The sequence below is a fragment of the Balaenoptera musculus genome, chromosome 2, assembly GCF_009873245.2.
Source record: "Balaenoptera musculus isolate JJ_BM4_2016_0621 chromosome 2, mBalMus1.pri.v3, whole genome shotgun sequence".
Lineage (NCBI taxonomy): Eukaryota > Metazoa > Chordata > Mammalia > Artiodactyla > Balaenopteridae > Balaenoptera > Balaenoptera musculus.
The window spans coordinates 145,472,703-145,492,261 of NC_045786.1; the positions used below are offsets into that span (position 1 = coordinate 145,472,703).

Sequence of the window (19,559 nt, forward strand, 5' to 3'; positions counted from 1 at the left end):
TGCTGCATTCTTTGTACAGTCCAAAAGCACTGGTGTTTTATTTCTGCAGAGGGAAGTCATAGCCCTAGAGAACATTTAAGATCGGTTACTTTAAAAACATTTAGTTATTTCTCAGCTAAATTGTTAAAAATGGAAGGAAGAGAATCTACTGAAATTAAGGCTAAAAGATTTTTAGACATTTCCTTTCTGACAGTGACCATAGCATTCTTGAAGAAGATTATTTCTTATATTCCACAGAATCTAAAGATCTCACAGCAAGTGAAAGATGTATTCATCTTAGTCCTCTAAACCTATTTGGGCATTAACATCCAGATGCCTGGGCTCATTAAGACTGAGAGAAAGTAGAAAGATCTGGGTTTATCTCAAAAGAGAAGAAAAGACTTGTGATCCATTAAGGTAGAGTAGGGGGGATGTCAGAGATTCAAGAGGTTAGCGTGCTGGCTTCCCATGTGAGCCAATGCGGGGGTTATTCTTTTTCAAAGTGGCAAGACAACAACCAGCCCAACCTCCAGAAATGATCAGCCGCAGCCTCTGGCAGAAGTAGACAGCCAGTGCCAGGCAGGTGGGTACCTTCCACTCCCTGACCTAGATCTGTTCTCAAATAATATTTGTGAGATGGTATCAAATTCAGAGTATTTGGAAAGAATAGTAAGTCATCAGAATAAGGGCTAATTCTGAATTTTTTTTTGCCTACCATACATACATCTAGAGTCATAAAAACATTTGGGTGGCATTTCCATCAGTTGCTGTATGTGTGTTCTGTGTGTGTGGACAGCCTGAAAACAAAGCCACTATTGAGTTATATAAATTCAGAAAAGGCATTGGAATGAATGCTGGCCTTCTGGAAATGCTATTTTTTCACTTTGGGATAACTCCAGCAACCAGATAGAATTTTCTGATACATTGCCAAATAAAGAGCTGAGGTTGAGAACTAGCATGATATATTTTAGCTTAATGTACGTTTTGGAGAGCAGGGTAAGAAAAGCAAGCTCTAAATATAAATACAAAAGTTACATCTTGACTTTGGCTATGGAATCATGTTGTCACTTCTTCGTAGATGCAAAAACATTTTAACATTCACCGTGAATATAATTTCACTGGCTATTACTTGTTTACCCCAAAGAGAGCTGAAAAGTCATCAGGCGCCCAGACGTGGCATTGGCCCCAACCCCGTTCACATTTCTGCTGCCGTCTCCTTTCTTTCCATCTTTCTGTAACACCTCCTCCTCTTTGCAGTAAGAAAATCAAAGCAGCTGCAAAATGAACTGTTTTTGAAGTTTCTCTGTATTAGGTGCATCTAAAAGCCAAACAAACTCTTAAAGCAGAAAGGAGTGATTCATGCCATTCCTTAATCCTTACCTAGTTTTCTTTGTGACCTACTCCTCCCATTCTTCCCCCACTCCAGTCCCCTTCCAACTGCTTCACAATAAGCAGTGAGAAGTTTGGGAGATGTTTTAATAGAAAAGAAGGGATAACAGAATCACAGCTGATAACAGGTTTGTCGCTGAGGAAAGAACTGGGGCTCCCAAGTCAGATCTGCCACCTGGGCATAGACGGATTTGGGGGGGGGGGTCATATTTTTCGGTGCCTGTCCTTATTCTTTTTCTGATAGAAAATCTTCTCGGCGTGATTTTATTATGCCTTCTGTCAATTTCTGTACCTGAAGCCCCATCCTGCCCTGCTTCAGAAGGTATGTAGGTTCGCTGTAAAAAACTGCCATGTTTCAGTGAATCAGGTTCAGTCCCAAGGCTTCAAAACTTTGGCTTCAGTGTAAGACTCTACGTGCAAAATCGTCTGACCCTGCAGACCCCTTGCAAACTGTCTTATTAAGCACAGAAAACCCAGCCTTCTGTAGGGGGCAGAGTACAGTGGACTCAGAATCAAGAAGCCTGGCTTATTGAAAAAGTGACTTTGATTCCCCTCCCTCAGCTATAAAATGGAAATGACCTGCCCTGCTACAAGAGCCAGTGATCTGTGCCAGCATTCACTTCGGAAATAAAATATCGTTGTTATCAAGATTTAGCCGACGTCTCATCACAGTCTTCAACCTCACTTGTTAATATCCAGCAGTTGCCCCAATGCCTATTTGAGTGGAGACGGTAGAGGGCAGAAAATCACGTCTCTCCTAACTCCAAAGCTCTGGTTTCTGCGTCGAGCCAGTCCACAGGGTGAGGGATCCCTCATTTTAGAAAGAGATGTATTGTGGGCTACGTGGAGCACATCTCCGCTGTGTTATTATATAAACTCAGTCATTTCAGTGAAATTCAACAACTGCAGTTCTAGGCATGTTTCCATGGAAGTTTTTATATGGTGATACTACTATCAACCAAATGTATACACACTAAATAGCAATATCTGAATATTCATTCCAGACTTTGAGTAATAAAATTGGAAAACAAAGACGCATACAAAGAATGTACCAGTCTCACTGTGGTCATATACTCTGAGTAGAGCCAGTGGGGAGATTGGAATTAATTGCCATGTTAATGTCACTGGGGCTCATTTATACTTTGTGCTGCCATACTACGAAATTGCATGAGCAGAGCAGCCCTTGAATTCTGGCAGCTTTTGGAAACATACATGTTTTCTTTTTTTCCCCTATTATTTTTTCACGCCCCTACCCCCTTCAAGGCCGTTTTCCAGCTGTCCCCTTAGGGAGTAGTTTTATGGGGAAGTTTCTTTTCTGGGCTTCCAGCTGGCTTTATTTTTATTATCTCCACGAAGTGGCTGCGTTTGTCGCATCTGTATGTTATCCATCATGCCTTGCCCTGGGATTTTCCCTTTGAATCGTTGACTTCACGTTTTTGGTTTGCACACACAGGCTGTCTCCTGGTTCAGACATCTATGTGACGGTCTCATCCATGGCTTTAGCAAGATCCCAGCCATGTCGCAACTCCCCGAGCAATCTGTCTTCATCCAGCGAGACTGGCTCTGGCGGGGGCACTTACAGGCAAAAGTCCATGCCCGAAGGGTAGGTATGCCGGAGTTGGCATTGCTGTCTCTCATATGTAATTTCAGACGTGTAAAAGAACTTCCATTCAGCCAGACTGGATCAGTTCACAAAAGAGCAAAAGGGAAAATAGGGTTAATACTCCAGATTAAAAAATGTTCTCATGGCTGGTTCAAACCACTTCTTAGAAAGTTTATCATTCTTTAGTCTCTAAGGACTCAATGGCAAAGAAATCAAATTACATCAGTTCCTCCATTATATGTATTGTCTAGTTTCACAGTACAGATTTTGCCACTTCTTAAAAGTTCCTCCAAAGTGAGCTCAGTAGTATACTGCTTTGCACTGGGTGGAGTTTGTATTGATGGTAAAGTAGGGGAAATGTTCATCATATCCAAAGCTAAAAGGGATTTTTCTCATACTTTAGAAATCGGTGATTTCAGCCTGTGGGTTGTTTGGGAGTTTTTCTCCCCATCTTTTTTGAAAACGCTAAACACCCAAAAGTAACTGTTTGCTTCCGACCAGACTCACAAAGTAAAAAGCTAAAGTGTACATGATTGAAGAGGCTACTAAAAGGTAAAAAAATTGGAATGTCTGAAGCTGGGAAGTGATTAGCAGCAAAACATCGCATGACACACATAAACTGGCTCTGCTCAGAGGGAGAGTAAAAGAACCATCACCAGCTTCCTGCTGGGATACCTCTGGCGAACTTGATAAAGAACTTGAAACCACTGGAAAATCAAAAATGGGGTGTTTAAGAAAAGGATGTTTCTATGCCAAGTTTTCCCTGAATTATTTTTAACAAATGCACATGATTTATTTCTTGAGATTTACCATATTACAAAATAATTATGCTTATGAGAATTCTTTCTAATGGGTATTTTTATCCTATAGTATTTTGTTGGTTTTTACAGCTAAGTATAATTTTATTCATGTTTTTGCTAAATGTTTATGTTAGCAGAAAGTAACAAAAACCACTATAAAATATACTTCCCACCCCACCACCAAGGATTCCCTTGGTAGCGTATCTAAAATGCACATTTCTTATTTTAATTACTTCAGTGACAATTAGTAAAAACAATTCTAGCTCTTATTTATGAGCCCCTGCAAGAAGTTTTATGAATCAAGTATTTTTATTATCCCACACCACAAGCCCAACTAATTATTTCTCTTTTTTTTTTAAACATCTTTATTGGAGTATAATTGCTTTACAATGGTGTGTTAGTTTCTGCTTTATAACAAAGTGAATCAGCTATACATGTACATATCCCCATATCTCTTCCCCCTTGCTATTTCTTATTTTAATTAGTAGATTTTAAATGGCCTGGTTTGACTTCAAAAGTAAGAATTCACTGCAACTTCAGTGTTAATACAGCAATAAAATATAAATGAGCTACCAGCCACAACAAAATCATTGTTTGCTTCTTCTGTCCATTTTGGTATACACTCTCAAGGCATGCCAAAATGTAATTTGAAACATTAATTTTTGGTGAATATTAATGTTAGAAACGTGGTTCCCAGTGTTCGTGCTACACTATTTTTTTTTTAATGCAGTGGTAATTATTTGACTTGATATTTGATACTAAACCTGCCATAGGTGGTATTGAGGGTCTCCCCCATCGCTTTTGAGGTTACCTGGTGATTATTTACTATACTGTATAACATCAGTTTTACCCGGGGTGAAACTTTACAAGAAGATGCTGGTACAGTGTTTTCCTTTAGATCCCAAGCAATTGTTGTCTGTATCAGTGATGCAAGAGACATTGGTGTTCACTGTCTGATTCACATGCCTTACTCATGGGCCAGGTTTGATCCTAAAGTTCACACTTACCAAGGGAACAATCGTTACATCTACTCTGTAACTTAGCCCAGTAAAAATAAATAGGTACAGGGTGACAGTGAAGCAGGAGTGTACGGAGTCTGCTGCGAACTCATTAATGTGAAACTTGGAAAAGCTCCAGAGTGTGAGGTAATAACAACAGGTCCATACACACTGATCGTCCATAAATGTAATCCGCCCCTTTGTTGCCCTCCCTGTGCTTCCGCGGGCTCAGTGTCTGCTTGTACGTGGTGTGTGCTGCCCGCTCCCTGGTGTAAAGATGTTGAGACCGTCCAAATCAGTTGAGAGGCACAGTTTCACAGGCTGGTTGATAAAACCTGCTCTACTTGAGTGAAGGCGGAAAAGGCACCTGCACCAGTTTAGGATGGGAATGAGAGAGAGTTAAAAAGCAACACGGATGAAAAGACATAGGGTCTGTTCTACCATCCTTGAGATGTGTCTTGGGGCCGCATACTCTGAGGAATGTTGACGAGGCAGGGCACGTTCAGAGGGCAGGATGGACTGGGCAGGTGCGGAGTTGGAGGTCGTGGTGTAAGAACCGTAACCGCGGATGTGCAGCCCGCAGGTGGGCGTTGTGGAGGCAAGGAGGCCGCAATGGCTTTCTCCTAGCACTCTTAGACGAGGGATTAAACTTGTCTCTGAGGGCAACTGAGCTCAATAAGTGAAAGTTATAGAGAAGGAGTTTCTAGCCCATTATGAGGAAGGTATTTCGAAGCTGTCAGCCTGCCCTGGAGAGCAATGGACTGCCTCACGAGGTAGAAGTTCTTGGTCACTGAACGCGTTTCATGTATCAGCCAAATGATTACTTAAAAACTCCTTCAAGTCTGAACCGTGACTCCTAAAGTATTAAGTGCTCCTCCAAACAAAGGGACAAGGAAACTCTTCAAAAAGAGGCACAGTGTCAAATTAGAACAGGTTTTGTCTGAGCTCCTCAAGGATGGGACCTTCGTAGCCCTGATGCCCTGGCACGTAGTAAACAAGGAGTGTATGTGAGAACTGAAATTAAAAATTCATTGGATGAAAATGTTTTTCAAGGCAAAGTTGAAAGACAGCCTTACTTTATCATTTCTTTAAAAGCAGACAGCCAAAAAAGCATTTGACTTTAAATTCAGAAGTTCAAAAAGTTGGCTTTGGTTTCCACTGCTACCAAAAAGTAAAAGCAAAATTCCGATCCACTTCTTACTTTGATCTCTGTGGCTTTTTGAAAAGTCGTAATTTAGTTAGTGCACATAACTAAATAACTAAATAAGATATTTAATAAATAGATTTAATAAATCTATTAAATTATTAAATTTAATTAATCTATTTCATAAATAGATATTTAACTAAATAGGATAACTAAATAGAATAGGATCATAGGACCAGTTTGAGGATATTCATTCTCCTAACCTAAACAAGGACCCCACTTAGGGAGGAAGTGGCAAAGATCATAATTAGTGAATCCTTTTTTTTAAATGAGCCCTTTCACTGAAGTTTTCATAAATCAAGGTTTTTGTTTGTTTTTAATAATGGAGGTAACTTTGTTTAGTGAGGCGTATGAGTCAAGTTTGTAAATGACAGTCATTGGTGCAAAAAGTAATGAGGGAGATGTTGTAGTAGGAGTTTTACTAAAATATTTTATAGTTTCCCTGATTTCCAAATGCTTTTATATAGATTTTTCTCCCTGGATCCATATAAGAGTTGCCATGACTCTGGGTGGAGAAGCTGAACTTGGCTCCCAGCCTTCCTCCTCCTAATCTCCTGCTCTTTCCAATAAATACACCCCTTGGTGGTTCTGCCCACACATTTATCAGTTTGTAGCAAAGAAGACACCTGTCACATGCATCAGTTAATTCGGGCCCTTTTGTGTTTTATTGTGTAGATTACTCATAAATTCATTAGTAACCACACTCAGATTTGTAAGTTTCCACATGAATCTTTGAATTTTATATTCTGGCCCTTTTTCCTGGGCTCAGTCAGTATTTCCTTTGCTGATGTTACTAATCAAGGCATATGCTTTAATTAAGCCTATATTATATTATTAGTCTACACAGGGAAAATTAAAATGGGCTCATTAAATAGCTAAACATTCTTTCCAGAAATAGACATTTGCCTTTATATATGCCAGTTTACCTATTTCCAAATTGCCTTCCTAAAGGCGATTTAAAATTTATACATTTTGGAAGCGGTCCCTATGTAATGTAAATGATAGCGATCTTTGTTTTTCAGACCTTAGAGTAAGTGCTCAGAAAATACTTGTTCCAAGAATGAGTGCCTTAGTGATTTAGCAGATAACCGAGTTAAGAGAAACCCCTGCAATGTGCCAATTGGACGACAAAAACGGAACACTAGGATGGTGACATTTTTCTTTTGGGTGCGAATGACAGTCTGAGCTTAGCTACTCAAGGGCCAGAAGTTTTTTGGTTTCTTACTGCATATCTCTTAGGTTGGCTCGGTCCTAATGGCCCCTGCCCTTGTTGACAGTTTACATACTTAGCATACATACCTTTCTGAACAGAGGGGTGTATCCTGACCATAACATCCACAGTTCCAGCATCCATGTACACATGCACGAGGATGAGTACGCAAGTACAGAAACGTAAGCAAAACTAGTAGTACCTGTCGTTAGAGTTTAGTTCATTACTCCCAGGACCGCCTTCCCTTATGGGTGAGGTCCCTGATGTTGTCTTTGCCTTCGGGAAAATCACTACAGGTTTGGAATAAGCCGCAGATCCCCAGCCTCCATCGACAGGCACAACACCCAGTCAGACATTGGTGGCAGCGGGAAATCCACACCCAGCTGGCAAAGAAGTGAGGATAGCATTGCCGACCAGATGGGTAAGTAACTAATTCCTACAAAAAGCAAGTTGCTTTTATACTAAGGTGACTTTGGTTACCTTTGGATGATGTCATCAAGGCATTCTGTTCTATAATACAGCCCTGGGTCATAAATGGGAATGAGCATTAAGTCTCAGTTAGCTTGTGTATAAGTGAAAGCAGCAATTAAGACCTGAGAGAAAAGTCAAGGAATTCTAAGTAACCCCGACTTTAAAGACAGAAAGGACATAGGAATTATTTTCAGCACCAGAGTTAAAGTGCCAGAGTACCAAGCCGCATGTGTCCTAAGTATCTCCCTTCCCCCTTGTTTGTTTGTTTCTTGATTTGTTTTTGCCCAGTATAAGTGCCCTGGGAGATTAGTTGGTATTAATGTTGAGTTTAAAAAAATTTTTTAAACTATGTGCAGAGAAAGAAAGAAATATAATTGTTCTTTAGTCACTTCTGTAGCTTGGTGAGAATGTCTTTCCTCCCTTTATATGCTTTTTCCCCTGGCTCTGCTATTAAGCTGTCAGCTAAGGAAATGTCTTAGGATAAAACAGCTGGAAGGGAAAGATTTGCATGAGTGAGCCTTCCTTTGGGTTTCTGGCACATAGCCCTTCACTCTCTCTCTAAGCAGTTCTACAAGATACCAAAACACTAGTTGATACAATAAAATTTTGCCATGAGCAAGATTAAGTTTCAACACAGTAGCACCAGGGATTAAGTGTCAACACAGTTGATACATCAGGGACTTGAATCTGGACTGTTAGGGTTTTTTCCCTTTATCTTATCTCCAGTAGCTTTCCCATCAGTACCGTAAAAAGAAGTAAATTTCAGGGCTGAAAGAAGATCAGTGTGTAAGGCAAAGACCGCATCATTTTATCTTCTCTGCAAATGCATCGTTTTGTTCTGTTTTAACCACTGTGCCCATGTTTCCATGCCTGGGAAGGGCATCCTCAGTGCAGAGGTTGGAGCCAAGTTGGGGCTCCCAGCTGCTCAACGGGGGGTCAACAGAAAAAACAACCCATGAACATGGAAGGGAGTGGAGATGCATTCAGCTAAGACAGGAGTTGAGGAAGAGAAACGAAATTCTTAGGTTCTGAAGATAGGCTTTGTTCCATCACTTCAGTGAGATGTGCCTCGTTATTGAAGCCATCTGTCATTCCCCCCTCTCATCCCAGCTCCCACCCTGCCACCGAGAACCTGAGCATATCCTGATCCGCTGTTCTGCTCTTGACAGAATGTTTCACATCCCGTGTGTTTTGATACTGTTGAGAGGGTAAGGACATGTGAACAGGATCCCTTCTTCCATGTGACTTTAGCAGCTTTTTTTGGCTCCTAGTTGCAGGCTTTGAACAAAGCTGCCCTCGAGCCTTTGTGCACTGTTCAGGGTCCCTCTTCCCACTCATGTGAAGTCATGCGGGGAATGAAGCGGTATCTTGGGACTGGAAAGGGTAATTACAAGGTTTGTCCTAGACCCGTATTCATTCTTTCACATAAGCCTTCCTCTAGTCTTTCTTTCCTTGCATCCACTTTAGTTTAGTGGCATCCACGTTGCGTAGATGAGTCATCGGTGAATCTTTTTAACACATTCATTCATCCTTTTAGTAAGGTATACCTTTTTTTAAAAAATAAGATACCCCTAGAGCCTGCCAGAGAAGCCTTTTTTTTTTTTTTTTTTTAAACCACGGCCTTTCTCCATCCAGAATCTAAGGCTTCAAAGAAAATGTTCAAATACATTTTTATAACTTTTGATATTCCAGCATTCCAGAAGGATAACCCAGCCCTTTCTGCCTGGCACTTCAGAAGGAATCTGGGGCTTTGCTGGTATAAGCCATGCTAGGAAGGAATGGAGACAAATAATTGTTACGTTCTCATTCCTCAGTACACTGTATTGAGTGTACAAAGGGCTGACCTTCCTACACTCAATTTGTAGGAACACAGTTCTCTAATGACCTTCAGGTCACCGGTTGAAAATGTCAAGCAGATTCTCACTTGTTAGCCAGACCTCACCTGTCTTTGTCCATCAGTGTGTGATAAACTGATGCCCAGGGGAGATGTGGAGTTTAGCGTGCTTCATTGGCTCACTCATCTCAGTGCAGTTTGTTTTTCTGCCACTCCGCTTTTGGACACGGTTGAGAGAGTCAAAGAGTGCACTGCCCAGTCCTGTACGTGTTAGGAATGGTGTTGCAGACGTGCAGAATTGTTGCCGTGAGCTCTTAGGTGTGTTAAAAAGAGGCTAAATCACTTACCTTTCACCTTTTGAACCCCATCTTGAATGCCAGTGGAGTCCAAAAGGAAGCAATTGTTTTAAGTAAACTAGTTGCTGTGTGTCTTTTCTGTTGTGCTTAGCTTACAGTTATAGAGGACCTCAGGATTTCAATTCTTTTGTCCTCGAGCAGCATGAATATACAGGTAAAATATTTCCAAAGTGTCATGGTAAGTAACGCGTGATTGCATCCATGCCTGTCTAGGTAATGTAGACCAAGCGAGGTTAGCCACACTCTGCAATGAATGAATTTCATAAATTTAATCCATGTATTTGAGACTTTCCCCCCAAACCGAAAGTTGATTCCTAACTTTGCCGCATTGTTCATGGCCTCTGGTTTGGTGGTACTTGGCTATGCTAATGTGTATGATCTGACACACTGTCACCAGCTGCAAGCTTTATCCATCAGCCACTTAGTTTTTGACATGCTGTCTATTGTGTAAACTTTCAACAAGCTTCTTGCTGAAATTCCGAGTTTGCTGGCCAGTGAACTGAGAGGTGCAATGGCAAGCCGTCTTCATGTGTCAACCTGTGCCAGTATCTGTTTAGTGCCTGCACCAGAATGTCCTGTTCTGTATTCCAGAGCCAACGTGCCACCTCCCAGCAGTATCAAAGGTACTGCCAGCTTTCCGAGAGAGCCCCGGTGGGAGATTAATGCGTCAGGATCCGGTGGTTCATTTGTCTCCAAACAAACAAGGGCACGTAAGTTCACTGTAAAGTAATAAAAATGATAGATTCCTAGCCATGTAGCTTTCTTGCAAGGTGAAAATGGTACCGGTCTGCTCTCTCTTTCTTCCACAGTGTCAGAGAGGAAGTCATCCTAGTAGGTGGACATTGGCTGCCACGGCCCTGGAATTTCTACTGCCAATGGCCTTAAGCTTGCTTTGAGATAAATTGAAATTCCTCATGGGTATGCACCTGCAGATTTGGATAGAAGGCCGTGTGATCCAATCACAAACTATCCTAATGTCTGGAATAGAAATGTGCTAGATATAGATTTTATTTGCTTACACAGTTGCCAGCATGAGGTATGTATGGCTGGAGCACCAGTCAAGGAGACAGACAGCTTCCTGACAACCCCCCCTACAGCTTCTCTTATCTTCCAGGGCTACGTACATTTTTGTCACATTACCATAGTTATAAACAGTTCCTTATCACTTACAGGTGGAATTGGGTAGCAGAGGCTATCGTTTCCTCCCTCTTTAAATTCAGTTGATCTCCTTGGTCTGTCTCTTCACTGGAATGTGTACTTATATTTATGTCATTCTATAGGATGAGGAAATACTGTATTTCATATTCACTAATTTATAAGATACTCAGAACTTTAGTGAGAGGGCTCAGTTTTGCTTCAGTGAAATGAATATTGAAGCTTAAAGAGAGCACAGCATGTTCGTGAGCGTGCTAGGCTGTGGGAGAGAGAGTTACTGATGAAATGTGACGCTGTCACAGTCGCACTGGTAAGTGCTGGATTACCCTAGACCACCTGTCAATTTCCCCTCCTTCATTAACAATTTGTATATGGGCTACATGGTCAAATAATACTTTGGAAAGATTGGGGTAGATAAAATACATTCTTAAAGTTAATTTCACCTGTTTCTTCTTCCTTTTTAAAATTTGGCTAGAACACTTCAAATTCCAGATGTGGTTCGAGTTTTATCTCCATATACATCTGTCCTGTACTTTACACACTCAGCACACCCGAATGCAGACGAGTCACGTTGAAAATGCCCAGTAGCCACGCGTGGCCGGGGCTAGCAAATTCTACAGCCCAGGTCCAGCGCTAAAGAGGAAATAGGAAAAATAAATGATGGCCTTATAATGTAGAAGTTGTTATTGAGAAAAACTCGAGTAGCACCAGGAAAGTAACTGGGATTGATCCTTTTTCAAGGGGAGGAGATCTTTCACTTTGAAGTGAGACAAGATGGTCCTCCTGTGGCCCTCTCCCCGCAGCTGGTAAAGACACACACACAAGTCTTTTCTCTCCTTTTCTCTCCATCTCCACCAAGTATCTGAACTTCTAGCCCCCTCTCATTTAAATATTATTTTACTCAGATATCTTTTGAAATTGTATTTCTTTGGTTAGCCATAAAATGTTCTTTCTAAGCAACTGAGCCACTGTGCAACAGGAGTTCTGCCCACATTTTTTAAATTGAGAGATGATTCATATACCACATATTCACATATCATAACATTCCCACACTTAAAGTGTACTGTTTAGTGGTGTTTAGTACAGTCACAGAGTTTTGCAACCAGCACCACGGTCTAACTCCAGAACATTTTCATCACCCCAGGAAGAAACCTGTATCCTTAGGGAGTCACCCCACCTCTTCCATCCCCCCCAAGCCCTCGACAACTACGAATCTACTTTCTGTCTCTATGGATGTGCCTATTTGACATTTCATATGAATGGAATCATACAATATGTGGCCTTTTGTGTCTGACTTTTTTCACATAGCCTGTTTTCAAGGTTCATCCATGTTGTAGCCTGTATTAGTACTTCATGTCTTTTTATGACCGAATAACTGTGCGGATGTACCACATTTTTTTAATCCATTGATCAGTTGATGGACATGTGTATTGTTTCTACTTTTTGGCTATTATGAATAATGCTGCTATAAAATTCATGTAGAAGTTTTTGTGTAAACATAGGTTTTCATTTCTCTTGAGTAGGATTGCAACGGTTTTTCTACAGCAACTGCCTCATTTTACATTTGTACCAACAATGCCCACCATCTTTATTGTCTGTTTTTCTTATTAAAGCCATCCTAGTGTGTGTGAAGTGTTATTTCATTGTGGTTTTGATTTGCAATTCCCTAATGACTAATGATACTGAGCATCCTTTCATGCGCTTGTTGGCCATTTGTATATCTTCTTTGGATAAATGACTATTCAAATCCCTTGCCCATTTTTTTATTGGGTTATTTGAAACACAGAGGTTTTTAATTTTGACAAAGTCCTGTTTATCTATTTCTTTTTTCTTATCATTTTTGTGCTTTTGGTGTCATATCTAAGAAACCATTGCATAATCCAAGGTCATGAAGATGTACACCTATGTTTTCCTCTAAGAGTTTTATAGTTTTAGCCCTTACGCTTAGGTCTTTGACTTTTTGAGTTTTTTTTTTCTATGTGGTAAGGACCCAGCTTCATTCTGTTTTGCATGTGGATATCTGGTTACCCTAACACTGTTTGTTAAAAAGATTACTTTCCCCCATTGAATTCTCTTGGCACCTCTGTGTAAGTTTACCTCTAAGCACTCCTTAGAAAGCTGTCTCCTAAATAGATGCTATATGGGGAAAGAAAAGATGTCTTTAAGAGAAAGTCTTATATTCTGCCTTCTATTTACTCTGATCAATAGGGTCTTTCTAATTATAAGCCCTTTGGAAGTATCACTTTCTATTCTAAGATTAAGATATTAAAGACTTTAATGACAGTTTAGGTGGGGTTTTTTTTTCTGATTAAAATTCTCTCAATACCGTCAATACTTTAGCATAAGCCAAATAATGAAAAATGGATTCTAAAAAACTAAGTTTCCAGCACTGTCTGCCATGGACTCTTCTGAGTAGGTTTTTCCAGATACCTCCTGCCTTATTTTTGTGTTCACAGGAGTTTTTGAGTCTTGAGAACCCCCTATTTAGACACATTTCACAGGGTCATTCCCCCGTTATTTTTCCCTGCTGTTCAAGAAGCCAAGCCTGTAGTTAAGGAAAGCCTGCTTCCCTTGCAGTCTGAGAGCCACTACTCCAGCCACTCCAGCAGCAATACCCTCTCCAGCAACGCATCAAGTGCCCACAGCGACGAGAAGTGGTACGACGGGGACCGCACCGAATCCGAGCTGAACAGCTACAACTACTTGCAAGGCACCTCCGCAGACAGTGGTATCGACACCACTTCCTACGGCCCTAGCCACGGCAGCACGGCCTCCCTGGGGGCGGCCACGTCGTCACCACGCTCGGGGCCGGGCAAGGAGAAAGTGGCCCCCCTGTGGCACAGTTCCAGTGAAGTCATTTCCATGGCAGATCGGACTTTAGATTCAGAGAGCCACGGCATGGACCGGAAAACCGAGTCCTCCCTGAGCTTGGACATCCATGCCAAGAGCCAGGCCGGCTCAAACCCTCTGACCAGGGAGAACAGCACGTTCAGTATCAATGACGCTGCTTCCCACACCAGGTAACTGCCCCTCCCTGCCGCCCCTCCCACTCCTGGCCTCCCTGCGGCCAGTTTCCGGCCTCATCTCACTTCCCTTTGCTCAAGAGTGTATAAAGAAAGGGTTTTTTTTATTTTGGTTTGTTTTTTTTGCACAGTGACAGTTATTTTTATATATTTAATGCCTTTTATTTACCACCCAAATCCTTTATTCCTACCATCCTAATGCATTATTTTAAACTGTGGGAAAGGTTTGCAGATTTGTTCTTCATAGCTGTATTTGATTTTATAAAAACGTTCCTAACTGCATACCAGCATGAGAGAAGAATTTTGTCATGTGTCTTCCAGCTAGTGATAGAGAATATAGAATGGGACAGTCTTTTGAAGACATTAAAAGAAAATCTTGACCATATTTTTAAAAGGAAGGGGTCTTTTCCAAGACTAACATGGCATCATTTATGATGCTGAACGCATCTTTCACACTGCCTCTATCAGAGGACATTGCTTACGCAGTGTTTGCACGGCAGTTTGTTTTCAGTAATTGGCTCCTGGCAGTCACGTGTTGGGGGGGTTGTCCAACAGGAAAGTGTAGCTAAAATTAGACACAGCCCGTCTACCTTTCAGAAGAGAAAAGTACACATTCCCCCGTATCCTTGGAGATCACGGTGATAGGCAAAGTAAATACTATTTTTCATTTCCTCTTTTGGATTTGAGCCTACAATCCAAAGTATAAGATCCTTTCTTTTAGGGAGGAAACATTCCATCACTATCTTTTGGGGCCTGTTGATCTCTGTGGTGGTTTCTCCTTTTACCTTTTATCGTTGTCAGTCATTGATCAGCTTGTATAATAGCATCCAACCTTGTTGTCTTCCAGGCTTCTTTTACTGTCATGCCCTCAAGAAAAGTAGCAGAGAAGTTGAGTTTAGTTTGACTTTCCAAATGGGAATCCAGGCACATAATCTGTCAGTAAACCCCAGATAATCTTAATGAGAGAGGACATCCTTGACTTAATTTGGATTTAACTTGATAAGTTAAATATTCACTTCTCCCATTGTCTGTATTGTTACTGATAAGATTCACAAGCTTCCCCTCGTGTTTCCTGAGTTTTATCTCTGTTTACCACTACCACATTGCAGTAATAAAAAGTGATTGCCACAGGTCTGGAAACCACATGGCCTCCAAGCAGAAAGGCAACTGGGAAAGTCATCTCAGGATTCTTGGGTACCATGCATCCAGTTACCTTTCCATAACTCAGAAAATAGAATGTTTGGTTCAAGTGGATTAAGGAAGTGTTTGGAAGACAGAAAGCCGGGCGTCAAATACCATAATAATATAATATAGACGTAGAATCACTTGACGCAGAGTTATGCCACTGGCTTGCTGTTTCCGGCACACCCACCATCTCATTAAGTATGGCCTGTGCATGACCCAGAACACTTTTCAGTTCACAGTGGTTCCTCTGTGGTTTTCAGGTTTACCCTGACTCCTTGATTTGGTTTTCCATTCTTCATTTTGAAAGGAGAATGTCTTTTTTGAAATGATACTCCATCTGGGGATGTATCTCTGGTTTAATTTGATGGCAGAAGAAAGTCAGTCATAGAAGTCTTGTCTCAAATGGCATCACCACGGAGTAAAGTTGAAAAGAGCTGGGCCTCTGAAACCAAAGCACAAAACGTGGGCTGCGCCATCTCACAGATCTACCAAATCCCAGGGGATGTACAAAGTACCCTCTGAAAAGTCAGCACCTGGGGTTGCATTATCTGAATATGCTGACTGAGGCTGCCTGAAGGTCTTAAAGGATTATCTACATTTTCTGCTTCCAACTGACCATGCAGAAATCATTTAAATCATCATTTAGAAATAACTCTTCCGTTGAAAATCAAAGTTGCCAAGGAAGAATGTGGCCTTTCAGGGAGGATGGCCAGGCTTCCCACCCACTGATAGGTTGAGTCACATTCATTCGTGACTCTGGTAACGGGGATGCTTTATGACTTCAATCTGTTGATCTTGGCAGAGTGAGCTGGATAATCAGAGCTTTAGCAGACTTCCTTTTCTGGAGGAAAGGGGGACTTAGCCACCAAATGCACATTGCTAGAGAAACTAAAATCACTGCAAATTAGAGCGTTTGTGTCCTCGGAAGACAGGAACAGCAATTAATGTGGAGATCTCTTGACAGTGCATAAAAGAGCTTGTACCTGGGACTTGGTGACAAAATCTAAATTACAGTGATTAAGTTCCACTGCGTATTTCTGCCTAGGCTGTGTTCCTACTCCCTCTGTCCTCCAGTCTCCCTGTTGATGATTGTGCAGGTTTTTTTGTGGCCCCCCCATGAGAATTGCTTAATGTAGGTTGGTAGTTATATAGGGTTGTTATATTCGGATGTCATTAAGAGGAACCATACACATTGAAAGCTTTCTACAATTAAAAAGTCTATTAATTGCTCTAAAGTGTTATTCCCTAGAATGTATTTTCTATGAAGCTTGGGAATTTAGGGAGAGATTTAAAAAAAAAATTTTTTTTTTTGTAATGGCTGTTTCACTTTCAGGTCTTAAACCACTCAAAAAAATAATCTGTGGTGAACATAGGAGAGGTGAAGATAGTTCCAATTTTAGTATACTGTTACCAGCTGGGTTCATTTTTGTCTTAGAGTTCTGGCCTCGGAAGTAGGCAGTGTGTCCGTTTGTGTGGTGACCAAAGACTTCCTTAGCTTACAGAACTCTAGTCCTGCTGACCAGTGGCCATCGCTAATGGCAGAACTAGATTCAAGATCACATATTATAAAGCTAAAGGGAATTCCCTGGCGGTCCAGTGGTTAAGACTCCACACTTCCACTGCATGGGGCATGGGTTCCATCCCTGGTTGGGGAACTAAGATCCCGCATGCCACACGGTGCTGCCAAAAAAAAAAAAAAAAAAGCAAACAACCCACCTCAGGCTTGCACATATACATCTTGTCTGTAACATCCTGACCTGACCTGTTCAAATGTCCAGACTTCTGCACCCACTCATTACCAGCCGTTCTGCTGCTTCGTCTTGCTTCCTGTAGGCCCCCTCAGAGCTCTGGTGCCAATTAGTACCCACTTATGTGATCACGTACGCATTTTTACTACCCTCCAATACAAAAGGACTTCTCACCCAGTGTGTACACCCTAAGCGCCTGTGCATAGTATGCACCACTGTGAGCATGACAAATAGGTGCTCAATACACCAGCATTATAGGTGTTCAGGACATTTTGATGAACAAATAGGAATAATTTCTTCCTTAATGTTCCCACTTTTTGCCTGATGACTCAAGGTCCCTACTAACAAACCAGTTTGAAAATAGCATAAATCCTTAACTCCTGACTGCTCTGGAAAACTACCACTACATTTCAAAGCTTACTGTATAGACCTGTCAGTATTTGCACAGAGCTCTAGCGCTTTTATATACAAGTGTATGTATAAGAGTGTACCTAAAGTCCTTGTATGGCATGAGTTTTTAGTTAAGTCACTTCTATGTAAGATTTTTTAATCTGCAAAATATAACAGGGAGAGACTTTATAACCGCTTATCTACAAATATCAATCAAAATCTGGGTATAAGTTGGTCAGTGTCTGACATTCACTAGAGGGGATGATTAAAGGCCAGGAAAAATGCCTGCCCACAGATGTTAGTACAGTTCAGTTTCATGAATGTGCTTTTTCTGGTTGACTAATAGTTAACTATTTTCTGGTTGACCTAATAGCTAACTATTCATGCCAGAAAAGCTGTACGTTTCTTGAGAGTAGGGGTGAAGAAAGACTTCTTATATTCAGTTTACATGGAACAGTAAGGAAAGCCTCAGGCTACTCTAGTGCACTGACTATATGTGAGTGCCTCTGTGTGTGTGTGTGTGTGTGTGTGTGTGTGAGTGTGAGTGTGTTAGAGCTTATGAGTTTAAATTTTGTTCTCTACCCTCTTTGGCACCCTGGGTGAAAAATAGGCCTTCCTTCTTTGTTTAGAAATTATTCTGTTGTCTTTGTCTGTAATGTTTCCCTCTTAAATCTCTTCTGGATCTTTTTAAATTGCTAATGATTAATTACCTCTCTTCTACATTTTTTCTTAGGGTGAGACTGTTATTTTTCTAAGTTTTATGGACTAAGTCAGACTTTAAAGTGAAGCCTCTACAGTTCCCCAGGACTTCTCCCCAACATGCGGTTGGCTCCACTTGCCGTATGTTTATGAATTGTTTTCACTGGTAATTTTTGCTTTGTGGTCCCGGACACCGTGAACATTCGGGGTTCTATTTTATTTTGCTTTTACACATCAGGACTCCAGGTGATCTGGCCTAAGCTCTCTTGCCCCATTTCCATTTCTTCCAGCTTATGAAAGTGGGTGATGATTTTAGCCAGAACTTCGGTGATGTTCAACTTACCGCAAAGAATGAATAATACAACAACTATGGTTGAACTTTCAACATTGAGAAAATGAGAGCTCTGTCAAGCCCCAGACGTCAGATTTCTTGATGCAGAGGTCACTGACAAAAAGTTTCTCATTACTTGGTTCTGTGAAGCAACTAAAGCATTCATCCAGTCCATATAGAAAGCCCAAATTCTCCAAATGCCATTAAATCGAAGACCAACAGGAATTCTGCAAGGACAGAGTCTCTATTCTTTGCCATATTTAAACCATCCTACTATACTACTAGGGTGAGAATTTATCCAATTGCTAAAAGAAAAGAAAGAATAATCTCAAGAAGAGAGAGATTCCATAATCTTTCTGAGTAATCTCAGTACTTAAGTCCCCTCCCTCTTCAAAATTTTGTCCTGTATCTACCTATCTGAAATTCCTCTAGCTGCAGCTTAAATCTATGATTAAGAGAGAGAACAGTTTTTCTGAGCTGAGTCTTTTCTAAAGACTGAAGAAGATTTTTGAAGTCTAAGATTATGAAATTTATAGATACCAACAAGTGGTGATTTTAAAATAATTTAACTATATATATATATATATATATATATATATATATATATATATATGGTAACAGCCCTTCACCTCCAGGCAAGTCAAGAGAGAAATGTAGGGAAAATAGATTTGGATCCTGAGATCCAGGTTCAAGTCTCAGTTCTGTTGTGGACCAGCCATGTGGCCTTTGGCCAGTGCCGCCATTTCGCCGAGCTTGTCCCTTATCTGTAACTTAATAATACCTAGTCCCCTTACTAAATGGTTGTTTTTATATGTTTGTTGAGAATAAAAAAAAATGTTATCAAAGGTGTTGCAAACTGTAAATGTCCTTTTTCTGTCATTTCCTTTTGTAAGCACTCCATCACTTAGTGTAGTTATCTAGCTACTTTTCCTTCAACAAACATGTCTCTCCCAAGAAACTTTGCTTCTCGAGTTTCCTGCTTTGTTTTCTTTATCCTTTTTAGATGCCACATCTGGACATGACACTTTTCTCAGCTATGCCTAATAGAATGATTATATTCGTAGTTATCTTGTTAGCTCCCTATTAACTCACTCAGCATTGCAGACTTGTTCAGCTTGAGGTCCACGGTGACCCCTGAGGTCTATTCTGCTGGGTAGGCCTAGCTACTCATTTCCCTATGCTTT

At 40.9% G+C, this 19,559-nt stretch overlaps 1 protein-coding gene across 7 annotated transcripts in view; it reads left to right on the top strand.

Annotated features, from left to right (window-relative positions):
• The window catches only part of SIPA1L1 (signal induced proliferation associated 1 like 1), a 375,846-nt gene that overhangs the window by 322,279 nt on the left and 34,008 nt on the right, over nucleotides 1–19,559 (top strand). For 5 of the 7 annotated variants that reach the window (XM_036842740.1, XM_036842743.1, XM_036842742.1 and 2 more), the window contains 5 exons: nucleotides 2,822–2,971; nucleotides 7,480–7,604; nucleotides 9,936–9,998; nucleotides 10,436–10,554; nucleotides 13,577–14,019. In XM_036842740.1, the coding sequence (XP_036698635.1) occupies nucleotides 2,822–2,971; nucleotides 7,480–7,604; nucleotides 9,936–9,998; nucleotides 10,436–10,554; nucleotides 13,577–14,019 (900 nt within the window). The remainder of the gene's footprint in view (nucleotides 1–2,821; nucleotides 2,972–7,479; nucleotides 7,605–9,935; nucleotides 9,999–10,435; nucleotides 10,555–13,576; nucleotides 14,020–19,559) is intronic. The other 2 variants (XM_036842745.1, XM_036842744.1) reach the window with 1 other exon arrangement.